Source organism: Canis lupus, chromosome 29 (genome assembly GCF_003254725.2).
Source record: "Canis lupus dingo isolate Sandy chromosome 29, ASM325472v2, whole genome shotgun sequence".
NCBI lineage: Eukaryota > Metazoa > Chordata > Mammalia > Carnivora > Canidae > Canis > Canis lupus.
The window spans coordinates 28,407,398-28,432,016 of record NC_064271.1 but is presented as its reverse complement, the minus strand read 5'-3'; the positions used below and the strand labels follow the sequence as shown (position 1 = coordinate 28,432,016).

At 42.0% G+C, this 24,619-nt stretch overlaps 1 protein-coding gene across 2 annotated transcripts in view; it reads left to right on the top strand.

The window, feature by feature from the left end:
- PAG1 (phosphoprotein membrane anchor with glycosphingolipid microdomains 1) overlaps positions 1–19,558 on the top strand; it is a 137,528-nt gene extending 117,970 nt beyond the window's left edge. For both annotated transcript variants that reach the window (XM_025433458.3, XM_025433456.3), the window contains 3 exons: positions 2,283–2,881; positions 6,179–6,238; positions 10,905–19,558. In XM_025433458.3, coding sequence (XP_025289243.1) covers positions 2,283–2,881; positions 6,179–6,238; positions 10,905–11,273 — 1,028 coding nt within the window. In that variant the 3' untranslated portion in view covers positions 11,274–19,558. The remainder of the gene's footprint in view (positions 1–2,282; positions 2,882–6,178; positions 6,239–10,904) is intronic.
- The last annotated feature ends 5,061 nt before the right edge of the window (positions 19,559–24,619 follow it).

Here is a 24,619-nt window from a genome sequence, read left to right as displayed (position 1 = left end):
CGCCTGAGGAAGAAGTCGGTTTCCAAATATGTAGCTCAAAAACTAGGCAGTGTGTTCTTGCTCACTCCTAGTATTCCTATCAGTTTTAGCACAAATAAGCTCATTTGGATGAAAACCTAATATTTATTCATGGGTTTCTCTGTGCCGTGGCTCCAAGATTTGTATACTCACTCATCCTACAACTCTTCTGTAAGATTCCTGTTACTAGTAGTAATATTATTACTCCCGGAAAGAGGCTCTTGTAACTCTCCACAGCTTACAGGTGAAGAAACAGCGGCACATTGCTGCTTCAGTAGATTGCTGCAAACCTGGTGCCTTAGACCAACAGAAATATATGAACTCATAGCCCTGCAGTCAGAGTCCCGGCAGAGCTTCATTTCCTCCTAGAGGCTCTCAGGTGAATCTGTTTCCTTACCCGTTTCAGCTTCCAGAGGCCACCTGCATTTTTTCATTCCTAGCTTCTCCCTCCATCTCCACCTCTCTCCACCCTCCCTGCCTCCTCTGTCACTTGAAGGAACCCTTAATGATGACATTGGTCCCCCCTGGGTGGCTCAGGCTGCAATTCCATTTCAAGTTCAGCTAATAGTTCTTTTGCACCCTTAGCTCCACGTGACATCACACACACACACACACACAGATCCCGGCGATTAGGACCTGGACACTTTCAGAGGCCATTATTTTGCCCACCAGGGAGAGTCTAATAATTTGCCTCCGATCATAGGGTGCTGAGGATCCTCGGGTGGCGCAGCGGTTTGGCGCCTGCCTTTGGCCCAGGGCACGATCCTGGAGACCCGGGATCGAATCCCACGTCGGGCTCCCGGTGCATGGAGCCTGCTTCTCCCTCTGCCTGTGTCTCTGCCTCATTCTCTCTCTCTCTCTCTGTGACTATCACAAATAAATAAAAATTAAAAAAAAAAATTAAAAAAAGGATCCTTAATTTGAGGCCGGCAAGCTGAGTCCTGGACGCACCTTTGGAAGCACTCTGCATACTGCCTATTTCATGCGCTGGGCGCTCTCCCTGACAAAAACAGCAATGACGCTTGCTTCGCACTTTCCTGTTTACAAAGTGCTTCCACCTGATGTAAGATAAGAGGTTGTCTCGTTACCCCCATGTACTGGTAAGGAAGCTGGGGGGAGAGCCTCAACCCCAGAGTCTTCAGGCTCTGGTGCCTGTTCTCTGTCCACCATATACATGTCTGGGACCGGGGAGGGTGGGGGAAGTTCACCCCCTCTGTGATGATCAAGTACACATAGAGTGGCACCTACGTGTGTTAGACACTGTCCTGGGCTCCAGGGGTCTTAGAGAATCCCAATCCAGTCAATTAAAAAAAAAAAGATTAAAAATCATAAGTTATAATCACACACATACCTACATATATAAAGACTATATATAACACATAAGGACTGTATACTATATAAAGAGTATAGAAGATAAATACATGTGTGAATATATAAATACACGCATACGTACACTTTTTATATTTACATATGAAGACTATGTAGTATATAAAGAATATAAAACCGAGGTGACAGTAATTTAAAAACTTGTTCAGTACGATGTTAAGTATCAGAAGGGTGGGGCTCTGCTTTGTTGATGTATCTCCGGCACTTCAACGGTCTCTGGCACATAGTAGGCACTCAAAGAACATTTGCTAAAAGGATGACTGAATGGTTTCACATGGTGCATCTCCGTGGACATCTAAGAACTTCACATTTGACTTTCTAATTTGAGGTAGAAATGGTAGTAGAGAGGTGAGGTGGAAGGAAGACCTTTGAAGAGGCACGGGGGTACGGTCCCTTTGTGCTTGTGGTTGAGGGTACATTTTTGTCTCACTGCTTCCATCACGTCTGCCATGACCATGTAGAGGCAGATGGGCACCAGTCATTCCCTCCAAACGGGAGGCGGCCAGTAAGGCCGGGGCGGGTGGCCACCACACACGCCCCCCGTTTTGGTGCCCAGCCTCTCATGGAGTCAGACCTCAGGTCGCATTAGACACGCTGCCTACAAGAATCCCATCAATAAGCAATGAAAGTAACCATGAACCACATTTGTAGCTAAGACAGTTCATTAAATAATGTATTGGAAAGACATAATCGCTGGTTTTCGTTTCAGCTGTGGTTAAAATACCAACTAACAATCCTGTCATCTGTAATTTGCAGCTCAGAGGCCAGTAAGAAGCAAGCACCTTGATTTAACCTAACGTTTCGTCATCCGGTTCACTGCAATAATTATTTAATAGATTGTCTTTCTCCATTTTTTTTTAATACTTCTGCCACTTTAGTTCTTTCAGAAGACAGTACTCTGACGTGCATGCAACATTATGAGGAGGTGCAGACGTCAGCTTCAGATCTGCTGGACTCCCAGGACAGCACGGGGAAGCCGAAATGTCATCAGAGCCGGGAACTGCCCAGAATTCCTCCCGACAGTGCCGTGGACACGACGCTCAGCACGAGGAGCGGGGACGGGGACCAAGGCCTGGGGATGGAAGGGCCATATGAAGTGCTGAAGGATAGTTCCTCCCAAGAAAACATGGTGGAGGACTGCTTGTATGAGACTGTGAAAGAAATTAAGGAGGTGGCCACAGCTGTGAACCCAGGGAGAGGCCAGAGCAGCAGATCGAAGTCGACTTCCGCCTTGAAAGAGCTTCCAGGGCCCCAAGCCCCCCAAGCAGACTTTGCTGAATATGCCTCGGTGGACAGAAACAAAAAGTGTCGACAGAGTGTTAATGCAGAGACCGTTCTCGGAGATTCGTGTGATGTGGAAGAGGAGGCCCCACCACCTGTCCCTGTTAAACTTCTGGACGAAAACGAAAACCTCCAGGAGAAGGAAGAGAGTAAGACCGAAGAAGGAGCCACAGAGGGGACCAGTGACACCAACAAGGTGGGCTCCTTTGTCTCAGGTGCTTTTTGTCCTGATGGGGAATCTAACGTAGCTAATCCTGGGGCTTTGGCTGGCACATTGTTCTGGGAAATATATACAAACACTTTCAGGTTCGTTGAATGATGAAAGCTGTTTTAGTGTAAGCTGTGTTTGACTTCTTCCTGCCTCCAAATAATAAAATACTAAGAACTCGTGTTTGTAAAATATTTCTCTGTTGGCACCTTACTTGGATATTTTCCAGTGTTTACATCATGTCTAATTGGGGCCGAGTATTATTTTCTTCATTTTGAAGATCAGGAATTAAATGGAGACTAGACCCTTTGCCACACATTTAGCATCTTCTGTTTGTTGCTCCTCAAGCATCATGGTGATCTTTACCCTTCCGGGAATCCCAGGAATCAGACCACAGAGAGAACAGACTTACAGGACCACTGGTTGTGTCTGGTTCTATGCATACTTTTATATAAATCAAGTAAAAGATTTTGTGGCGATTTCAAAGCAATAGCCTGTAACGCTTCAGTTTAGATAGTCAACGAAGCTGTAAAATGTATTAATAATGCCTCAGCCTTCTCTTTTTCTGATAACTTGATGTAGGGGCCACAGTAGCCTGAAATTCACATCTCCTGTTGTCAGTATCTCCTTGGGATTTAACTAGGCCTCCTCTTCTTTAAGCAACTAGTATCTGATTTCTATTCTCTACACAGGAAAAGAAAGCAAAAAAGCAAAGTTCTCGTCTGAGGCTTTGGTAGGAAGGAAGGACACATAGGGGTTAGTCAGTTAATAGTAGCCTTAAAAAGCATCTGGAGGTCATGATCAAAATGTGAACCCTGACTATGGTTATTTAGGTTACACCAAGTCAGTCATTCTTTGTGGTATTCTCTGAATGCATTTTGACTTTTAGTATTGCTCATGAAACCAGCTGTCGTGAGCCCCAATACAAGTGTCTATCTATGAACCTAGTCATAAAATGCAAAAATGCAGTCTAATGTTTTGCCTTTCATATAACCAGAGATAATAAAACTAACGTAAAGTTTATAGTGCCTAAAGCAATTAAAGCTTTTTTTACTTGAAAAAGACAAGAAGTCAATTGTCTGACCACTACTAGTAAGCAGTTCTCCAGATACCACATTAGAATCTGGATATATCTGTCTGGGAATCAGATTACCTTTCTATAGTGATATAAGAATGAATACCCCATCATCTCCATTATAAAAAATCCTAATTTAAAGCAATTCAGAGAACTTGAAATATTTAATATTCATTCATTTTTTTCATTCATTCACAAGATTTGAGTACCAACTTTATGCCACACAATCTTCTAGGTGCTAAGAATACACTAGTGACCAAAACATATAAATGAGCAAAAATTCCTGCCCCTGTGGACCTTACATTTTAGTAGGGAGAGAAAGGCATAAATATGTACGTAAGTAAAATATATGGCATTTTAGAAGGCTTTAAGTTTTATAGAGAAAAATTAGAACAGAATTAGGAACGTGGAGTGGGAGTACAGTTGTGAATTGGGGTATGTCTACTGTGAAGGTGGCATTTGAATAAAGTGTTCAAGGAAGTGAGAATAAGTTGGGGAAGAGCAGATGGAGCAGAGGGAATGGGCATGTGAAGGCTCTGAGGCTGCACCTTACCGGCTTATCCAGGGAAGAGGAGGGAGACTAGATGAGCAGGATAAGAGTAGTAGAAAGGTAATCAGGGGCCAAATCCTTTATGGCCCTTACTCATAATCTGAATAAATCAGGGGTCATTAGAAAATCTTGAGCAGAAGAACAGATTATTTTAGGTTTAGAAAAGATACCTCTGACTGTAGTGTTACATTCATCTGTAAAGGGTAGGAGCAAGGAGACCAAACAGGTGGCCATTCTCACAAACCAGACAAGAGATGGTGGTAGCTTGGAACAGGCCAGAAGTCATGGGAGAAACTAAACTAGAGCCAAGAGATTTGTTGGTGGACCAGATGTGTAAAGAAAGAAAGACAAAATAATGATGATCCCAGGTGTGGCCTGAGCCACCAGAAAGATGGAATCGCCCTTAACTGAAATGGAGAGGATGACAGGCAGGCAAGTTTTTGGAGAAGATTGGGTATTCAGTGCTGGCCATGTTTCATTTGAGATACATACTGGATGTCTGCGTAGAAGCAGCAGAGAGCAGCTGGATGAATGAGCAGCCTTATGAGAAAAGGCCTGGGCTGGATTTGTACACTTGGAAATCCTCAGCAGAAATTTTTCCTTAAAGCTATGACATTGGATGAGATCATTGAATGAGTGTAATGGCATCTAGAGGAGTTCCCAGGGCACAAGTCTGGGAAAGAAAAGGAACAGAGGACACCAAAATAGGAAAGAAAAACAGGAAAGTTCAGTGTCCTGGAAGCCAGGTAAAGAAGGTTCAGGGACAGAGGAGTGGCCACTGTGGCAAAGAACAGCGATGAATCAGAAAGTGAGGGCTGAGGACTGTCAGTCCCATTGGCTACATGGTGGATATTGGTGTCTGTGGAGTGTCAGAGTCAGAAGCGTGACTGAAATGGGTTTAGAGAAAGAATAGGAAGGAACCATTATTTGGGCAGCTTTTTTAGACAACTCTTTTAGGAGGTTCTGCTAATAAAGGGATGGGCTGTTTTGTTTTTAGAATCAGAAATAACAGCATGGTTTCATGTGGGTAGGAATGATTTCATAGGGAGGGAAAAGCTGATGATCTAAAGAAAATGGGAGAATTGCTGGAGCACGTACTCCTGATAGATGTGAGGGGACAGGATTTCATTCATCACCTTAATTAAAGAGGGGCTTAGAAAGTTCTTTGGTGACAGGGAGGAAGGAAAATTGGTGAAGACAGAGATGGGGGGCAGGGTGGGGTACAAGTTCATGGAGATTTCTTCAGTTTTTCTCAAGGTCACCAGCTAAGAGTAAGGATGGGGTGAGGAGGTAGGAGGTGTTGGAGTCTGAGGAGAGAAAAGAAGCTAGGAGGCAGACAGCTAGGAGAGCCGGGACCGGGTATACTAACAAGTGTGGTATGACATGGAGCAGCATTAAGGACTCACTTGAGGGTTGATTTCACCAGTGACTGGAAAGGGCATTGGGTATTTAATTTAATACTAGTGGGTATTGAAAAACATCACACAAATTTTTAGAAGTGCTTATCCTCAGTTGCTTGACGTAATTTCTTTGTAGAAAGATTTCTTCCCTAAAAATCATTTGAAAACATTTTTATTAGATTGTCAAAACATATGCAAAAGAAAGGCTGGATTATTGACTTCAAACTATACCTTCCCTTGGCTTGTGTTTGTTTTAACAGAGATTTAGTTCATTGTCATACAAGTCCCGGGAAGAGGACCCAACTCTAACAGAAGAAGAGGTGAGTTTTGTTGCTTTTTAAATAACTGGAAAGCTCTAAAGTATAGTTTCTCTCCTTGCATAAACGCCTGTCAATGTTGCCCTTCTCCAAAAAAGCTAAAATACTCTTCAGCATATGTCTGGAGACCAGGGTTTGGGGATGTTGGCTTTATGATGGCTCAGAGAGAGTAACTGGCAGATGGTAAGATAAGGGGGAGGACAGGATGAACAGGTCACCTAAGTAAAAGAAACTGAGGAAGAAAGAAGCATCAGAAAAAAATAGAGGGGATCCCTGGGTGGCTCAGTGGTTTAGCACCTGCCTTCGGCCCAGGGTGTGATCCTGGAGTCCCGGGATCGAGTCCCACGTCGGGCTCCCTGCGTGGAGCCTGCTTCTTCCTCTGCCTGTGTCTCTGCCTCTCTCTCTCTCTCTCTCTCTGTCTCTCATGAATAAATAAATAGAATCTTAAAAAAAAAGAAAAAAATAGAATGAGGAGGGGAGAAAATAGAATGAGAAAAGAGAAATTTAAGTATGAGAGCTTAGTGAGCAGTCAGGAAGTCCACCTTTAAAGGAAATTAATCATGGGTTGGAAAATACAGGAAATTGGAACAGGTGGGTGTAGGGAATTTAATCCAGTCTGGGAGATGAAGGGGAAGGTTTCAATGAGGCATTTTGGAGGTAGACAGCAGGTAACTCCAGAAAGTACAAATCGGGCTGGAGCAGCAGTCAGACATAGCAGCCAACAAGGAGGGACTGTATATCCTCCCAAGAACCAGGGCTAGATATTCACCGGTTAACTTTTCACAGAAGCATTAAGTTTATAAAAGCCAGTATATATATTATATCGAGCTAGGCTCAGAGAGCGGAACACCTTAATTTATCTAGCTGCATAAAGCTTCCATCTGGAATTCCTAGCACGGTAAATTTGGTACATGTAGAAAAATGACATACATATGCAGGTACATCCCCTCCTATTATAGCACTTTGCAGAGTATTGAAATGTGGAATAGACTACAGTCGCACGCTGGAAGTTCAAAGAGCAGAAGAACTTTCCATAGGTGATGGATGCCCACATGCCTCTGTGTTTCCTGGCCCAGGGAATGGACCTGCCGTCTAGTCACCTGGTCACACCAGCCAGAACCCCGGGCATCATCTTTGACACCCCATTTCCTCGCTGTCCTCAGATTCCATCAATAGCCATGTTCCCTGAATTCCATCTCAAAGGGTTTCTTTCACACACCACTCTTTCCATGTCCCCTGTATGCCCCCCCCACCCCCGCCCTCGCTCCCCAGACCATGGCATTGCCCTCCTACCAGGCCCATGACAGCTCCTTTGCCTTATTCCAGCCGTCTGGTCCACACTGCACCAGAGCCATCCCACTTGGGACAAGAAAATAGAATATATGAGAGATCTGGAAACCAGTCCTTTAAAATAAGTTGAGACTAAGTAAAAACTTTAATTATTTTTCTTCTAATCTTAGATTGTTAATGGTTTCAGAAAATAGGACCTTGATATACTGGTCGACTTTTAACACAGATTAAAGAACTGTGACTCATGTATTCATTTTAGGAAAGTGTTTTAGAAAAAATAATTATGGAAGTCACTTATTTCTCTAATGCAATACAATGTTAGTCCAGACTGAAACTACGATCTGAGTTTTAAGTACTGTTATCCCAATTTAACAGAAAGATGGGGGAAGGGGTACTTATAGAAAGAGAAATAGGGAAAAGGTAGAGAGTAATTTATGAGAACATAACAATTTACAGTCTGAATAATAAAAATGAAAGATATAAAAGAGAAAAATTGTGAAGGTAAATAGCAAGGGGGCTTGAAAGGATCCCATCTACAAAATAGAAATAATAGTTCTAGAAGGCAAATACTCAAACAGAGCATCAGAAGACTTGAGAATCTTTTATATGCATTAAAAATTACATCCTCTGCATGGTTAGGTTGGTGCCCAAAGATAATATCAAGTTTTTAGTTAATGAAAGAGCCTGTAAAACCTAAGTAATTACAAACAGCAGGGGTATTGATGGCAGGCATCATGGGGAAGAGAGTTGAGAGAAGCTGAAGCAGGCCAAGCCCCATTGTTAGAATGTAGGTAAAAAAAAAAAAAAAAAGAATGTAGGTAAAGGCATGTTTGTCCTTGATGCTTCCCTGAAGGTGAAGAGCCCCCTCTTCACTGTCATCTATGATTTACCCTTTTTCATCTGTCCACATTTTCGGCTTGGACCACCTTTCAGATAATAAGTTCTGTATGTCTGTTCCTCACCGTGAAAAGCAGACAACTTACCTTACCTCTTCCTAATTCAAAGAAATTACACACCTTCCTTTCAAGAGTAATTTTTCCGCTAAAATCTCTAAGATGAGAATGTTAATTTAATATTGATTAGAAGGGTTAGACCCACATGGCAAGAGTTTCCCAAAGATAAGATTTCTCTGGCTCTAAATCTGTGGATTGTCAAGGCCTGGCAAAACAGAACCACCAGCCTGCAGTGAAAAGTTCTCATGCAAATGACCGGTTAGCATGCGGCAGGCCTGTCTTAAGAAGCGTTTGCGGCCAGCTGGAAACTTCATCCACAGTATGTGAGATATGTGAAAGCAAGAAAATATCTCTCTGCACTTGGGAAGCCAAGCATCTGTCAGGAGGCATGTTCATTTATTTCTTGGGTGTTTGAATAAATCAATCATTATGGCCAAGATAAATATAGGTAATGAAGGATATTTCTACTTATTTCCAACCATGATTTCTAACAATAAAATACTCCCCCCAAAAAAATCTTTATCAGTATGTTTAATCTATCATTACCAAAGAAAATTAAATCCCTCTTGATAGTAGAGGTTATATGGGGTATATTAGCAAGACTGAGTAGGTGTGTCTGGAAAGTAGCCCACTCTTCGCATAGGAAAGAGCACCCTGTAAGTTCATTGTCTGCGAATTTCACTTCTGAGTTGGCTGGTGGCAAATAAGAATGAATTTTTCCCACAGGAAAAAAAAAATTATCACCTTCTGCAAATGTCTTTTTAACCAGTATTATGCAGAGAAGTTGAAAATTAATGGAAAATGATGCTTTTGCAGATGTATGTGTATTGCCAGTGAGAATCCAGGACCTATTTTTTCAGACCGCTCTGATGCAGAAAGAGTGGATCAAATAGTCTCGTTCAATGGTTCTCACACTTTAGTGCCCATGAAAACCAGCAGAGTGCTGTGCCCCACCCCCAGCATTTCCAATCCAGTGCTTCTGGGATGGGGCCCGAGGACTTACCTTTCGAGTAAATTCCCAGATCCTGCTGCTGCCAGTTTGAAGCCCACATTCTGAGAACCATTCATCTCACATTTGTTTTCTGCCCTTTTTTTCTTAAAGTAGTAGAGCCTTTTTTCAGGTGGAATAGCATTCTGATAATCGAAATCGAATGAAACATGATACTCTAGTCAGGACCTGGAGGCCTCTTGAACTTCCCATCCCTCAGATGACCCAGAGAGAACCTGGTTTTCCTGGAGTTATGCCAATATGTCTGGTCTACTTACAAAGTTGAAGCTACCATATATAATTGTTCTCTGGAAATACGCTCCAGAATTAGTACAGTTAATAAAGAATCCACTTCTGGGTTTATATCTGAAGGAAATGAAATCATTTTCTTGAAGACATATCTTCACTCTCATATTCTTTGCAGCATTACTCAACCATGGCCAAGATTGGAAACAAACCAAGTGTCCATCAGCCAATGAATGGATAAAGAATATAAGAGAGATACACTCACACACATTATAAATACACATTTGTGTGTGTGTGTGTATGTGTGTATATATATACACATATATATATACATGTGTACATGCACATGTACACACAATGGAATATTATTCAATCATAAAAAGGAATTTCTGCCTTTTGTAACAACTTGGATAGATCATGAGAGCATTATGCTAAAAGTGAAATAAGTCAGAGAAACACAAATACTATATGTTCTCACATACATGTGGAATTTAAACAACCCAAACTCATAGAAATAGGAAATAGAATGGTGGTTGCCAGCAGTTAGGGAATAAGGGAAATGGGGACATGTTCGTCAAAGGGCACAAACTCCCTGCTATAAGCTGAATAAGTCTTGGGGCTTCTAATATAGATCATGGTGACTATAATTAAAAGTAGTATACTATCATACTTGAAAGAGTAGATTTTAAAAAAAATATTTTATTTATTTATTCATGAGAGACAGAGAGAGAGGCAGAGACACAGGCAGAGGGAGAAGCAGGCTCCATGCAGGGAGCCTGATAGGGACTCAGTCCCAAGATCCCGGGATCATGCCCTGAGCCAAAGGCAGACGCTCAACCACTGAGCCACTCACATGCTCCGCTGAGTAGATCTTAAATGTTATCAACACACAAACACACACACACACACACACACACACACACAATGGTAACTGTAGTAATGGAGGAGTTAACTAACCTTTCTGTTAATCATTTCACAGTATATATATGTATCAAATTACCATGTGATATGTCAATAATATCTCACCAGACCTGGGGGGAAAATTGGCAAAAAAAAATAAAAAATAAAAAATAAAAAAAAGCCTTACAGGGACACACATCCCTATAAGTGCTAAATATCTTAACTTGTCAGTCTAAAGGGGGAGGGAGAGGTCAAACTTGAAGCTTATTTACTTCACCTTTTTGTTTTCTAGATCTCAGCCATGTATTCATCAGTAAATAAACCTGGACAGTCAGGGAATAAATCAGGACAGACCCTTAAGGCACCAGAGTCCGCCTACACCTCCATCCAAAGAGCCACTCAGAGATCCCCCTCTTCCTGTAATGATCTCTATGCTACTGTTAAAGACTTTGAGAAAACCCCAAACAGTGTCAGCACGCTTCCACCAGCAGCGAGACCCGGTGAGGAGCCTGAGCCTGATTATGAAGCAATACAAACTCTAAACAGAGAGGAAGAAAAGGCCACCCCAGAGACCAACGGCCAGCGCGGCCTTTTCCCGAAGGAGAATGACTATGAGAGCATTGGGGACTTGCAGCAAGGCAGGGATATCACCAGGCTCTAGCCGCCCAGAAGGCAAGCCCAGCTGGCATTCGATCAGCTGCTGGGGGCACTTCTTCTGTGGAAGACAAGAGGCGGTATCAACCCCTACTTCATATGCTGCTCTAGGAATCTGAAGACAATGGAAGACGTGGGGACTGCTTGCCAGGGTTGGAAACAGTGAGGTACGTACCTGACGGCACCTGAGCGTGCCCCTGCTTGCCGGGGGCACTGGCACACCCAAGCACATCTCCCTTCTGCACCATCACCCTCTGGAAAGATCCCAGCCACCAGTAGTTTCGTCCTGTGCGCAGGGGGAAAACCAAGATGCAGGGAGGAACTGCACTCATCAAGAACCACGACTCCACCTGCCCCAGATACTGCCATTCACAAGAGCCAGGTTTTTCGTCCTTTCTTCCCCTTTTGGTCTCTGCTCCTCACCTTTAAATGTATGGCTTTCTCCCCCCTTGAAATCTTCCAACTTCTAATGGTTCATTCCAAGAAAACTCTCCCACAAGGCCTGGCCTTTGCCTTCAACTTTGGTGTCTCAAGATGGTAAAAAAAAAAAAAAAAAAAAGACTGTGGTTGCTGGTTACCATCAGCTCACCAGTCCTCTTCTGAGAACCACACCTGGAAAAAGGAGCCCTGCAGGTGGATAGGACTGGGGCTGCCCCTCGAGCTTCTTAGGGCTTCATACCTTCTGGTTTGGGCAGTCCACATCAGCAACCTCTCCCAAAGTACTTGAAGTCATTTTTAGATGCTTTATTTTATTTTTCTAGTCAAAGGGTGCCCCCCCCCACCCCAGTATTAAAAACTCTTCAGAGCCTTTTCAGTATTTTCAACAAATATTGTGGTACTTCTATACTTGTTTTAGCCCAGAGCCCATTCCTCTGAAACAGAGAGCCTTAATCTCTATGTTGGGACACAGACCACATATTTGGACGACAGCCATGGCGTCCGTCTCTGAAGGGCTGTGGACTTGAATGTGTATTTCTGATGATCCCTCTGCCACACCAACAGTGTGAGATTTCATAAGTTAACTTGCTACCCTAAGGTAATCTATCTAAAATCAAAATGTAAACATTTATTTTTGTTATATAAATTTATAAGATGTTTTATGTTTAACGCCTAATTTCTAGAAAGTGCCAGAAAAAATGTATATTAACTATTTTGATTTTATGTACAATGATTTATACTCATTTTGAAAAAACACCATAAAGCACATAAGCTAGATAATTACACATAGTTGTTAATCTGTTTTCTAATCAAGTGTTTAAAATATTGTAGGTTTTTAAAGACTTAACTTTTCAAATGGTACTTGGAGCCCTGGTCAAAGTCATCTGGCTCACTAGAGAATAAGTGGAATGAACATAAATGAGCATTTTCAGTGATTTGTGGTGGGCAATACTGAAATATTTGAAATGGTAAAGAAAAAATAGAAGAATGAAATATGACTAGGGATGACTGTATTATTAACCTCATGAAAGTATTATCATTCCATTAAGATTTAGTTACATCTTTAAGAAAATTTATATTGATGGATTCTGCAATCCAGTGCTTGCAAATGCAAATTGCCTATTGAGATTCTTTTCCTCTTCATTTTACAAAAATCAGTGGCTAAAATAACTCCGATTAAGAGTTCAGCCTGGTTTGAATTTTATCATCTCTTTAGATTTTTATAAGGCCAACATTGGGAAATTTGTTCACTTTTCCTGTGAAAAGGACCCTGCTACTACGCAGTGTGGCTATAGAAAGGGACCCTTGCCTACACTGAGAGAGGAAAAAAAAAAAAAGAGGCAATTCTTCTATACTACTGTGATATCCTTGGGTTTTCAGGTCAAATAATCTCACAGTTTTCACCCATTGTGACAAAGGATGCAATTGGGAGGATGAAGCATCTTGAAAATGGTAGGAACCAGCTCATTGGCATGTCTCTTCCATCCCTTGCATTCATGGCTTGATCCTATGACTGCTGAATAATGACGTTTCTGAAATTGTCAAGTGAGCTTTGTTGGGGTCAGCTGGTTGGTTGTCATTATTTTGCAGTCAGCCTAGCCTCTCCCATGAGGACCTCATGAGCCTAAGCACAATCGTCACTAGATGGTAATAACAGAATACCTTTGGGTGGGGGGGAAAGGTTATCGGGAAGGCGCCAAGGTCTTTGCTCTTTGAATTCACATCTTTCATAAGCACTGTTTTGCCTGGTGATTTTCATTGCTTGCTTAGTATTGAGTTTGACCCAACAATCTCTATACCGTGAGGTTCCTTTAGCACCGGGTGATCTGTGTCACATCGCATACCTAGTGTTGTGCTTGCTGCAATAACGTCCTTTCCGAGCGCCTGACCACTCAAAAGTTTTCTTGTATTTCATAGTGTCTTTACTTATTGCCAGGGAAGTGGGTATGATCTCTAAAGTGTAAAATCATTTCTAGAGAGAAAAGTTCTTTATAAATTACTCATGTCATCCTGAAATTTCGCTATCAGAATTTCCCCCAGAAGTTCTGAAATAAAGGCTATGCAGTATAGCCATAAAATATGCACTGAAATATCTTGATTTGAGAATCTGCGCTAAGTTGTGATTTAAAGTATCAAAAGTGTATTTTAAAAGAAACTAGAAGGCCCTCTAGTAGAGATCCTAAAAGAAAAATTAATAGCACAATCCATGAGAGTTGGGGGAGGGAGAAACAGTAAACTTTAGGAGCTGGCTCTGCTCTTTAGACCATTGGGTACCTAACTGAAGTATATTTATTGATGCATCATCGTGGTTTTGACCTTACAGTACAATATTTCATAAATTGCATCAATTTTACTTTATTTGTTGAAAATCTATGCTAGTCTTTGAGTTGGACAAAAGCCTATAGCTTCTTTTAAAAAGTTTCATGTTCAGCTAAATGTTAGAGTTTAAATGTATGAAACATAATTATGAACACATTTTTTCTGTTCAACTTTGACATCCATATTATGCATTGTTATAATTTAGGTTTGCAAAACTATACAAATAAAGTAAGTTTTAGGAATTTTTTTGTCTTATAAGTCAGAATTATAAACTCATCTTGCCTAAAAGTAGAATCTTTGTTTTTTAGTCAGATATTTTGAAAGTTTAGAAGAATTTTTTATGCTGCTTTTACTATTTCTCAAATGCAGTCAGCAGGAAAGTATGACCTTTGTCATACTTTTATGTGAAATGTCTGAGGACATTTTAAATTATAGAAAAAAGTAATTTTTGCAAGTATGTGGGCCACATTTTTTTTTCCAGTCCTGCACTAAGTTGCATCATTAGGTCTATTAAAGCTTTTGAAAATACTGCCGTCCTTTATGGGGAAAAGGCTAATTACTGATTTTTCTGCCTTCAAAATCCAAGAGTTAATTCCAATTGAGTGCTAACAATAGGTAGTCAACACAGAGAACTAAAATTTACCTCAAGATGTCACTGTGTCTGTTTCTCATATTAGATTCTCGTTTTTCTAATTAAAGCATTTATTTAGCCAGTAACAAACTATGTCTGTATATATGTGTGTGTATACACTATACATTCGTATAGATTTAAATGTATACATACACATATATATAAAGTTGTTCTGGTTCTTAATTAGTGATGATACATTCTATTATGTATTTGGAATGTCTACCCTACTAGTGTGATGACCATTGTCATAAAAGCAGAATTAAAAAAAAAAAAAAAGTTAGCCAATAGTTTTCCTTTAGTAATTACAAGAAAACCCTCTTAAGTTGCCCTCATGTCATTCTTCTAATTAATAAATTCAGCTTCTAAATTGTGTCCATAATTTCTTAGCTGACAAACAGTGGTGTTTGAAGATCGTTTTCTTCTCTGGGTGGCTCATTATGTGCCCAACATGCCAGGAGGAAAGGTAAACAGGTGTCCCTCGCAGGTACTGTCGAGAAGAGATCTGGCCCGAAAGCAAGCAGGAGCCACGCGGGCCAGGATGGAGCCGTGGCCAGGTGACCCCCGCAGCAGGTGGCAGGAGCGGTGGCCTGTCATCACATGGTTGCATTTTAGTTCATTCTCTTTGGAAGCCACAGGAGTTTAGCAGTGACATCGTGTGCCCGACAGAAGGCGGCTCGAGACAGGGACATGGATGACCTCAGAGCTGCAGCTCGAGACTCAAGTAGGATTTTGTAAATGAGTAAATGACATTTTTTTCCCCCTGGGTTCCTTGTACTAGTCGATGAGTCCCTGTGATCTAGTGATGCCGTTCTTCGGAAAGTGTCGCCTCCAGCACCTGGCCAGCTTCATCTGGGCTGCTGGAAGCACAGTAGGTACGGATGGTTCTTTCCTGGAAATCTTGACAGGCTTATTGTACTGTGTAATTGGGCAAAGTTAAAGTGTAATGTAGGTGTTAATAAGTGACTGATGTGAAAAATAGGAACATGTGTCTCTAATATCAAATATGGCTTTTTTGGGGGCAGTGAAATCTATATTCCTCGTCCTGTGGTAGTATTTTCTTGCTCTGTGTTGTACCTTTTCTTAAACACATTATTCTTGACAGTGGCATTGGACAAGTTGAACACAATAGAAAGTGCTTGACTTAAAGACATCAGTTGAGAAACCATGATAAATTAGTCTTCGTCTGCAAGTATGAAAGTAAATTTAAAAAACCATGGTCCAGAAGAGAACAAATATTCATAAGTGGGTTTTTTTTCCTACTGCTCACTTTTAAGTATGTTTACATCCAGTCTCTGAGAGCTATAAAGTCTGCATTGTTTTCCCAGGTTCTTCTTTATTTAACTAAGAAATCATAGTTCAGATTCCTCTTGATGCCAGATGGAATGAGAAATGTTACAATTTTTGTTAAAAGGGCAATTTTTTAAGCATTCAGTTTGGTAATCATGTATCTTATGTATTTAAATTAGATTTTTCTTTGCTCACCACTTATATGCTATGGGTATTTTTTTAAAAATGTATTATGCTCTGGATGTCTCAGATCACCTTATGTAATGGATTATAAAGGCTGGTAACGGTCATTCCTCAAACCTTCTGTGTATGATATTGGCAACAGTTTTAATGTTGCTACCTTTTAAATATCATGTATTATTAATGCACCTCATGTTTTCAGGGAAAGCTTGAAATCTAGCTAAACAAATAGGAATTTGCATTTCATCATTCATGCATTTTTTTCCTCATAAAAATAGTTTCTCAAAAAAGTGACATATTGTCTCTTAGGTGGTCCCGACCAGTTTCAAAGCTCTCCTCTCGCTCCTCAGTGGCATTTTGCCTCTTCAGTCTCAAAGTCTTTGTTGTGGTCAAACCATCCAATCCACAAAAGAGTGGGAAAGTTGTTTCCAATACTGGGAATTTTTAAACCCTCAAGTCTGAAAATATCTCTTATTGGCTTCAATATCTTCAATTTTTTTCCCCCTTCCTTACTCTAGTCCCTCTAAGGAGCAAGCCTAAAGCGTGGGGTCATGAAGCCACTATTTCTTCCAGTCTCACTTTGGTTCCTCCTACACAGGTGACCTTCCGCCACTCTGCACAGCACCACCCCTGTTCCTCTTCCCCACCGGAGCCGCTCTCTGCTATTCATAGGACATCCCAACACATCTTTTCCAATAGGGACACGATCCTCAGATCACAGATCTTGCCTGTCAGCATAGAAGCATGCCCCAACACCACCCCTACCCCCCCACCCCCCATGAGCAAACAGCTCTGCCCAACTCACATTTTCCTGTGTCACAGGCTGCCGAGAGATAAGGCCACAGGTCCACCTAGGGAAGCATTTGTCGTGGGCTTTGCTAAACCATGTTCATTCTTACCCACATCCTTCATGAGAATGGTGGGCACTCGGCGGCTGTGGGAGAGAATGTCAAAAAGTTCTACTGAGGACTCCAGCGCACAGTTACAGAAAAATTCGCCCCACACTCTAACTGGGTAAGCTCACTGCACCCCCCCGCACACAATATATTGAGACTGCCCAGTGTCTCCTAAGTTCCAGGGCAGTTAAGTCCTTGGAATAACCCACCAGTACTTCACTGCAAAGTAGGAGGATGCTGACTCTTTTGAGGAAAAACTCTTTCTTAAAAAATTCATCACTTATAAAATAAGCTGAGTGTGACTTCTTTTAGCCATGGAGCCATTGTCCCCGTTCCCTCGGGAAACAGTGCCTCTGAATTGAATGTTCAAGCATCTAGCTGTGGAGTTACCAAAGAATAATTGAATAATTTGGCCATTTGTAGACTGTCTGACATTTGAAGCAAGAACCCAGATCCCTTTTAAGCACTCGCATAGGTGGATGGGTGATGCAGTGCTTCATGGTCTCACTTTCTATGCAGCTAAGGATCCAGGATGTGTTTAGGTTTTTTTTGGTTTGTTTTGTTTTTTTGTTTTTAACCTCACTCTCTAAGTCATCATAGTTAATTATTTGGGTGGGTATTCTTGAGTGTAATTTCCCCCCCAAGATAATAGAACTGGCATTTGCTCATTCTCTTCACACATTTAATTTTCAGCAGTTCACCTAGTGTACCAGTTAGGGACCCTCACTAGGACAGTTAAGGCTAGAAGAAAGACCAGTCCTGGCCCCAGAGCCTACAATCTAACTATACTATCTGGTTTTGTTTTGTTTGTTAACAAGTTGAAAACTAGGAGTTTAAAACCAACTTTTTTCCCTTCTTAAGCTGAAGGGAAAGTTTTAATTTTAGCTCCCCATTTAAGCAATGAAGACTGCCTTGAAAGACAGCAGTGTCCTTCCCTCGGTGAAGAGGCTAAAACCAAAAGCCAAGTCTGTCTCTGAATATTCCTTTGACACATTTTTATCTATTTTTAATGTAAAATCCATAAATGAATCTGACATGGTCTTCATGACTTACCTCTAGGCCTGCTTGCCTTTATTTATTTATTTTGGAACTTATTTTTTGAATATAGGCTTTTCTTATTATTTCCCAGAGCGATCCTAGAAACGATTCTGATGGGCTACCCCATGACTGCCTCCTGGTGTCCTGGAAGTTTGGCAGCAGTGTCAGCAGGGCTTACCTCTTAGGGAGAAGCATCTGAAAAATGCCAGATAAGCTGAGTTTTATGTACAAGTCAACAAGCATTTGAGAAATGCTTTATGCCTCAGATTTTGACATTTAAATTTTTTTTCCCCAAGTACCAGCTACTATTTGACTTGGAGGGGTTGGCGAGCAGGACAGGGATTAGACATAAAATATGAACTAAGTGGCATAGGCAAGACTTCCCACCCCTATGTCTCCATGTGCATGTGTCTCTGGAAAATATATTGTCCCCGCTCCCTGTCTACCACTTTGAGTTGCTTAAGGAGCAAACTGTAAGTGTGTAGAAATGAAAAAGCTGACCTCAAAGACATAAGTTATTTTTAGATATTTTCTTTGTAAACCTAGGAATAAGCCTGGTTTATGAATTGCATAATATGGCTACTACAGCTATAATCTGGAGGTAACTAGATACATCCTTTCAAATATGTTTCCCTTACAAACCTAACTTTGTTGTAACTGGGAAAAGAAACTCCTTGTTTAAAAAAAAAAAAAAAGCCAACAAAAAGACTTCAGTAAAAGAATGTGGCATCAGTCTATCCTCTGTCCCACAGTGCTTGTTTCTTGCCTATAATATAGTTTTTCAACAATTTTTATGGGAGAAAAAAATGCACATTTTTTCTTGGAAAAGTGAATTGAGGTATTGAATTAAATTCTCCGAGAGGACAACCTAAAGAGAAACATGGGATTTAGAGATGAGCTCACAGCTCTGTGGTCACTGTTCCAGCATTGACTTTACTGTGTGACCTTGAACAAATGATTTAACGACTCTGTGCCTCAATTTCTCCATGTACAAAATGGGGATCATGATACCAACCATTGCCTACCTCATATGGATGTTATGGGGACAAATAAGATAATATAAATACAAATGCTTTGATCTCTGGAAGAAAGGTGCTATATAAATTAAAGTTGTGTTGTTTTTAATGATCCAATTATTATGTTTAAGGTTTAAATAATAGCAATACTGTTAGTCATGTTAAGAATAAGTTTCAATTCAACACATAATTACAATTCTCTTCTGTGGCCAAATCTTGATCGTTCATCCAGTAATGGTACGTAAGGAACTGAAATGGGTTTTTTTTTCTGTGTGTTTCTGCCCAATAGTATTTCTATTCTAAATGTTCCCAAAAGGCTGGAGTTTAACTTGTGATATCTTATAGTTTACATGTAATGAACCTTATTCAAGCTGTGTACAAAAATATGATTACATGTAAATAGCAGGTACATTGTAATTAAAGGCACTTATCAAATCCTCTTTGTTCTTTTTAAATTGCAATAAAAGTCAATTTTATATTATAAAAACTTGTTAAAATCCATTTGGTGTTTGGGACTGTCAAGAATGTTACCTTATGTGCCTCGGTGCATACCCAGGGTTTCGGGCTTTTAGCAGTCAGTTCCCCATAGTGACAGGAAGGAGCAGGTGCCTGATGACCGGGCTGCAGAGTGTCGTGGTTAGAATCGCAAACTGCAGAAAAGGACCCGAGTTTGAGTCCCAGCTCCACGGGCACTTTGTGGGACTTCCCCAGACCCATTTCCACATACAACGTGAAGGCTAATAGTATAGAACCTACTACACACAGGGTTGTCTTGGGGATTAAATGAGGTTTGGGGCATGCTACCCAGCACACGCTATAAATCAATGCCAACAGGCCATCCTCACAAGCCTGGGAAATTTTTGACGATGTCTACCCAACACTGGCAGCTACTCTTGTGAAGAAATGCAACCAGAGAGCAAATAGTGCCCCAGGCTATGGGGAACCCCACTCACCTGGTGGCTGAGGGAGGCATAACCCCAGCAGCAATTGCAGAGCAAAGAGCATCCTATCAGCGGCCCTGGCTGTCCCCTTCCTGACAACTGGAGACTGGTCTTCAGGCAAAAAGGTGAAGCAAGGGTTTTCTTTGGCAAGCTCTGGATCCTTGATGTCTGTGCCCTTTAACCCTGGATACTCCCAAAGCCACACGGTGTCTGTTACTAGGCCTCCCCCACACGTACAACCTGGCCCTCCTCTCTCGAGCTTTCCACTGCTCCCTCCTTCTGCTCCACCCCACCTGCACAGTGCCAGACACCCTGGCCCCATCACCCCACCTGCACAATGGCAAATATCCTGTCCCCATCACCCCACCTGCACAATGACAAATATCCTGTCCCCAGTTCCCACAGGGCAGCTCTCTTCCTTCCTAAGGAACCAAGTCCTCTCTGTTGTAGGTTACTGTGCCCACTGCTCCTAGGACTGTTGGTGATTTAAGGAGCTTGCTGCCCAGCACAGTCTTGAGCCCAAACTTTAATTCTCACTGTGGGCACTGCACACCCGTGAGAGGCTGCTGGGAGCTGGGGGATGAGGGCAGGCACAGGAGGGAACAGAGGGCATCCTGCCTGCTGCCTACACCTCATCAGCAAATGCTGGCTGTGCCTTCGCAAGGCCCCGCCTGCTTCCCTCCACCTGCCGCCCTGTCCCGGGCTCCCTCTCCACCTGGGCTTTCTTGTGTGGGGTGCAGGGCAGTGATGGCAACCTTGGAGCAAAGGCAGGCAGAGCCTGGCCATCTGTTTCAAACCCCCGTTTCATTTCTCACCATGTGGGGAGAATTTCCTCCCCTGGAGATAATAGTCCCAACTCTACTCTGTGTGCAAAGGGTTGGAGCTAAAAGGGGCACCTGGGTGCACAGTCGGGTAAGCTCGACTCTTGATTTCAGCCCAGGTCATGACCACAGGGTTGTGAGATGGAGCCTCTCCCCCCACCCCCCTCACTGGACTTCTGCGCTAGGCAGCGAGTCTGCTGGAGATTCTCTTCCCCACCCATGCATGCTCGCTCACTCTCCCTCTCTTTCTCTCTAAAAACAAAACAAAAAACAACAAAAAACAAAAATTTGTTCTGAGTCCCTGGATTTCCCACCAGGGCTACCTGAGGAAATGGAAGTTCCTGAGCTCAGCAGTCTGGTAGAGTTCCCGTCACCTGTGGAATAGACTGGCCTCAGCAACTCTGTCTCAGGTACGCTGCCAATTCTAGGACCAACTCATAGAACATATTTAACAAGTATTCGTTATGGGAAGTGGAGAATTCTGAGACCCTAGTTAAGGTGAGCAAGACATACTGTACCCTTTTTTGTCTTTTTTTTAAAGAGTTTATTTATTCATGGGAGACACAGAGGCAGAGGCAGACACAGGCAGAGGGAGAATGCAGGCTCCCTGCAAGGATCCCGATGTAGGACTTGATCCCAGGTCCTCGGGATCATACCCTGGGCTGAAGGGAGGCGCTCAACCACTGAGCCACCCAGGTGGACGTTGTCACTGTTTAAAAAAAAAAAAAAAGGTTCATCGGTCCATCTGTCTACTTCTATACATACAATCTGCACTATGTTTCTTTTTATTTTTGTTAGTGACCCAGGACCTTCCTGTTCCTTTAAGGTCACCATTACGAATATTTGCTCTTATCCTAGACAATTCTTAAAATCTCAAAGCTGTCCTTTGGGTGCTCTAAAGCCAACTGTCTACCAGGCATCACATGTTCCCAAGATTTCTCCATCTGTATGCCCTGATGTCATCTCAAAATGTGATCATCCTGGAGCAGAAGGCATCTTTCCCAGCTGCCTTATTCACCCTTAGGGGCACATTTTACTTTGAAGTGACCCCGTAGCTTATAGCACAGTTTTCTGCACACAGCAAGCACAAAATAAATGTTTGATCTGACTTGAATTCTCACACTTCTCTATCAACCATAGTCCAATGAGCCTCTCTGCAACTCTAAGTTTCTGAAAAGGTGGCAGAGTGACAAAGTAGGGTGACCTCCAAAGGGGACTGGTCGAGAAAGCAGTGGCCAGGAGAGGATGAGAAACATCTGACATGTAGATGAGCAGCATTACAAGCTAGCAGAATTATCTTCTAAAGCAGACAAGTCATTCAAAGCAAATTGCTTTAAATGCTCAGGCCCAAGATTTAAAAAAAAAAAAAAAGTGCAACCTCAAAGAAAACAAGTTAATTGGAAAACAAAAGAACCCAGGGAAAAAACCATTCTCTATGACTCATTCAGAAAATATTTACTGAGCACTTATTATGTGCCACCAGCTGCCAAAACATAGTGACAATCAAAAAACAACTCCTGCCTGGCAGGAGCTCACCTTGATGGCCTCAGCGCTTACCTTGAAATGCCCCACATACACATTTAAATTCTCCAGGTGCTCCTAACTGGATACCTTAGCCAGTTGTACCAAGTCTCTGGAGATCTGTTCCAGATGCAGGGGTCCAGAAAGGCCTCTGTGAACAGGTTACAGCTCAGATGAGAACAAAAAAAATAATAATTAAAATTAAAATAAAATAATAAAATAAAATAATAAAATAAAATAAAATAAAATAAAATAAAATAAAATAAAATAAATAAAATAAGCCAGAGAAAAAGCCTTCCAGGCACTGACCACAGCCACTGCCAAGACTCCAAGCCAAACAAACCCAGCTGTCCTCCCAGAGGTCAACATAAATCCATACACCCTGCCAGGCCTCCTGGATTTCTCTCTCCCCCTCATTCTTGCCCTTGTCCCACCAGTTCCCATTCTAAATTTCTCTGATACCTTGAACCAAACATTCATACACTCAGCAGAATAATCCTTCTCAAAACAAGCCCGTTTTGGTCAGAAGAAAAGGACAGACTACCTCATAAAGTCATTATTAAGAACCTACTGTTTCTTAGGCACTATTCTAGATTCTGAGGATACAGCACTATATAAAACAGGCAAGGCCTGCTGTTCTGATGACGCTTACCTTTCAGTGGGAGAAGAAAAGAAATGATTTAGCCAAACAAATTTCAGATCACAGATATGATGAAGAAAATAAACAAGATGGAATAAAAAAAGTAAAATGGTGATGAAATAGCACCTGGGTTTGGGGGGGAGGGGGGAGGGGAAGGGGATGATATGTTTTCTATTGGGTGGTCAGGGAAGGCCTGAATGACCTGGAGCAGCCGTATAATACTTGGGGGAGGAGAACATTCCAGGAGGAGAAAAGAGCAAGTGCAAAGGCCCTGGGGAGGTAAAGAGGCTGGTATGTTCCAGGATCACAAAGGAGGCAAGGGCGGCAACAGCACAGCAGTGGAGAGTAGTGAAAAGGGATTTCTGGAAAGCAGGTGGGAGCCCGATCATCTACAGCAAAGTAGATTAAGATCAATTGTACTGTGGTTCTAGGAGCAAAGAGAAACCACTGAAAAAGTATAAACAAGGACTCAGTGACAATTAGTTTTCCATATGAAAAATAACAGGACCTTGGATTCCCAACTTACACCATAAATGAAAATCAATTTCAGGGGCACCTGGATGGCTCAGTCGGTTAAGCATCTGCCTTTGGCCTAGATCATGATGCCAGGGTCCTGGGATGGAGCCCCATGTTAGGGTCCCAGCTCAGCAGGGAGCCTGCTTCCCTTCTGCCCCTCCCCCTACATGTGTGCAGGCTCTCTCTCTCTCTCTCTCTCTCTCTCTCTCTGTCACATAAATAAATAAAATCTTTTAACAAATAAAATAAATTTCAGATTGATTAGAGATAAAAACATAGTACAAACTTGCAACTTATCACATGTAATTCTACATCCACTTCATTGTATTGGTTTATTTAATCTCCAAAACAGCCCCATGAGTTAAATACCTTTAAATATTCTTATTTGCACAAATTATCAAACTAAAGCACAGGATAGTAAATGAAGTTGCCCAGCCTTTAGTGGCCAAGATGGAATCTGAATTCAGGTCACTGCACTGTAAGCCTGACTTTTGTTTTGTTTTTTAAAGATGTTATTTATTTATTTGAAAGAGAGAGCATGAGCAAGGGGGAGAGAGAGAAGCAGGCTCCCCACTGAGCAGGGAGCCAGATGTGGGGCTCAATCCTAGGACTCTGGGATCATGGCCTGAGATGCTTAACGGACTGAGCTACCCAGGCACCCCTAGGACCCTGGAATCATAACCTGAGATGCTTAACAGACTGAGCTACCCAGGCACCCCTAGGCCTGAGTACTTAATCATCATTGTGTTCCGGGAGATTTTATTATGGTTTGGAACCAAAGGATGTCTTGATCAATGCACAAAAAGCACAAATCATAAAGAAATATGGATATATTTGACTTCATACGTTTACACAATTTCTTTATAAAAATTTAAACATATGCATCAGGGTAAGAAGCAACACGTAAGGACACTAGTATGTTTTGTTCACTGCCACAGCCTCATTCACCTCCAAGTGTGTTTGCACATAGTAGGAGCTCAGTAAACAGACGTGCAAAGGATGGATGACGGACGGGTGGAGGTTTATGTGGGGACGACGTACCAGGCTCTAGGCTATGTGCTGCCAACACAAACGTGAGTCGGACAGATGTCCCTCTGTCCCCTTGGGCA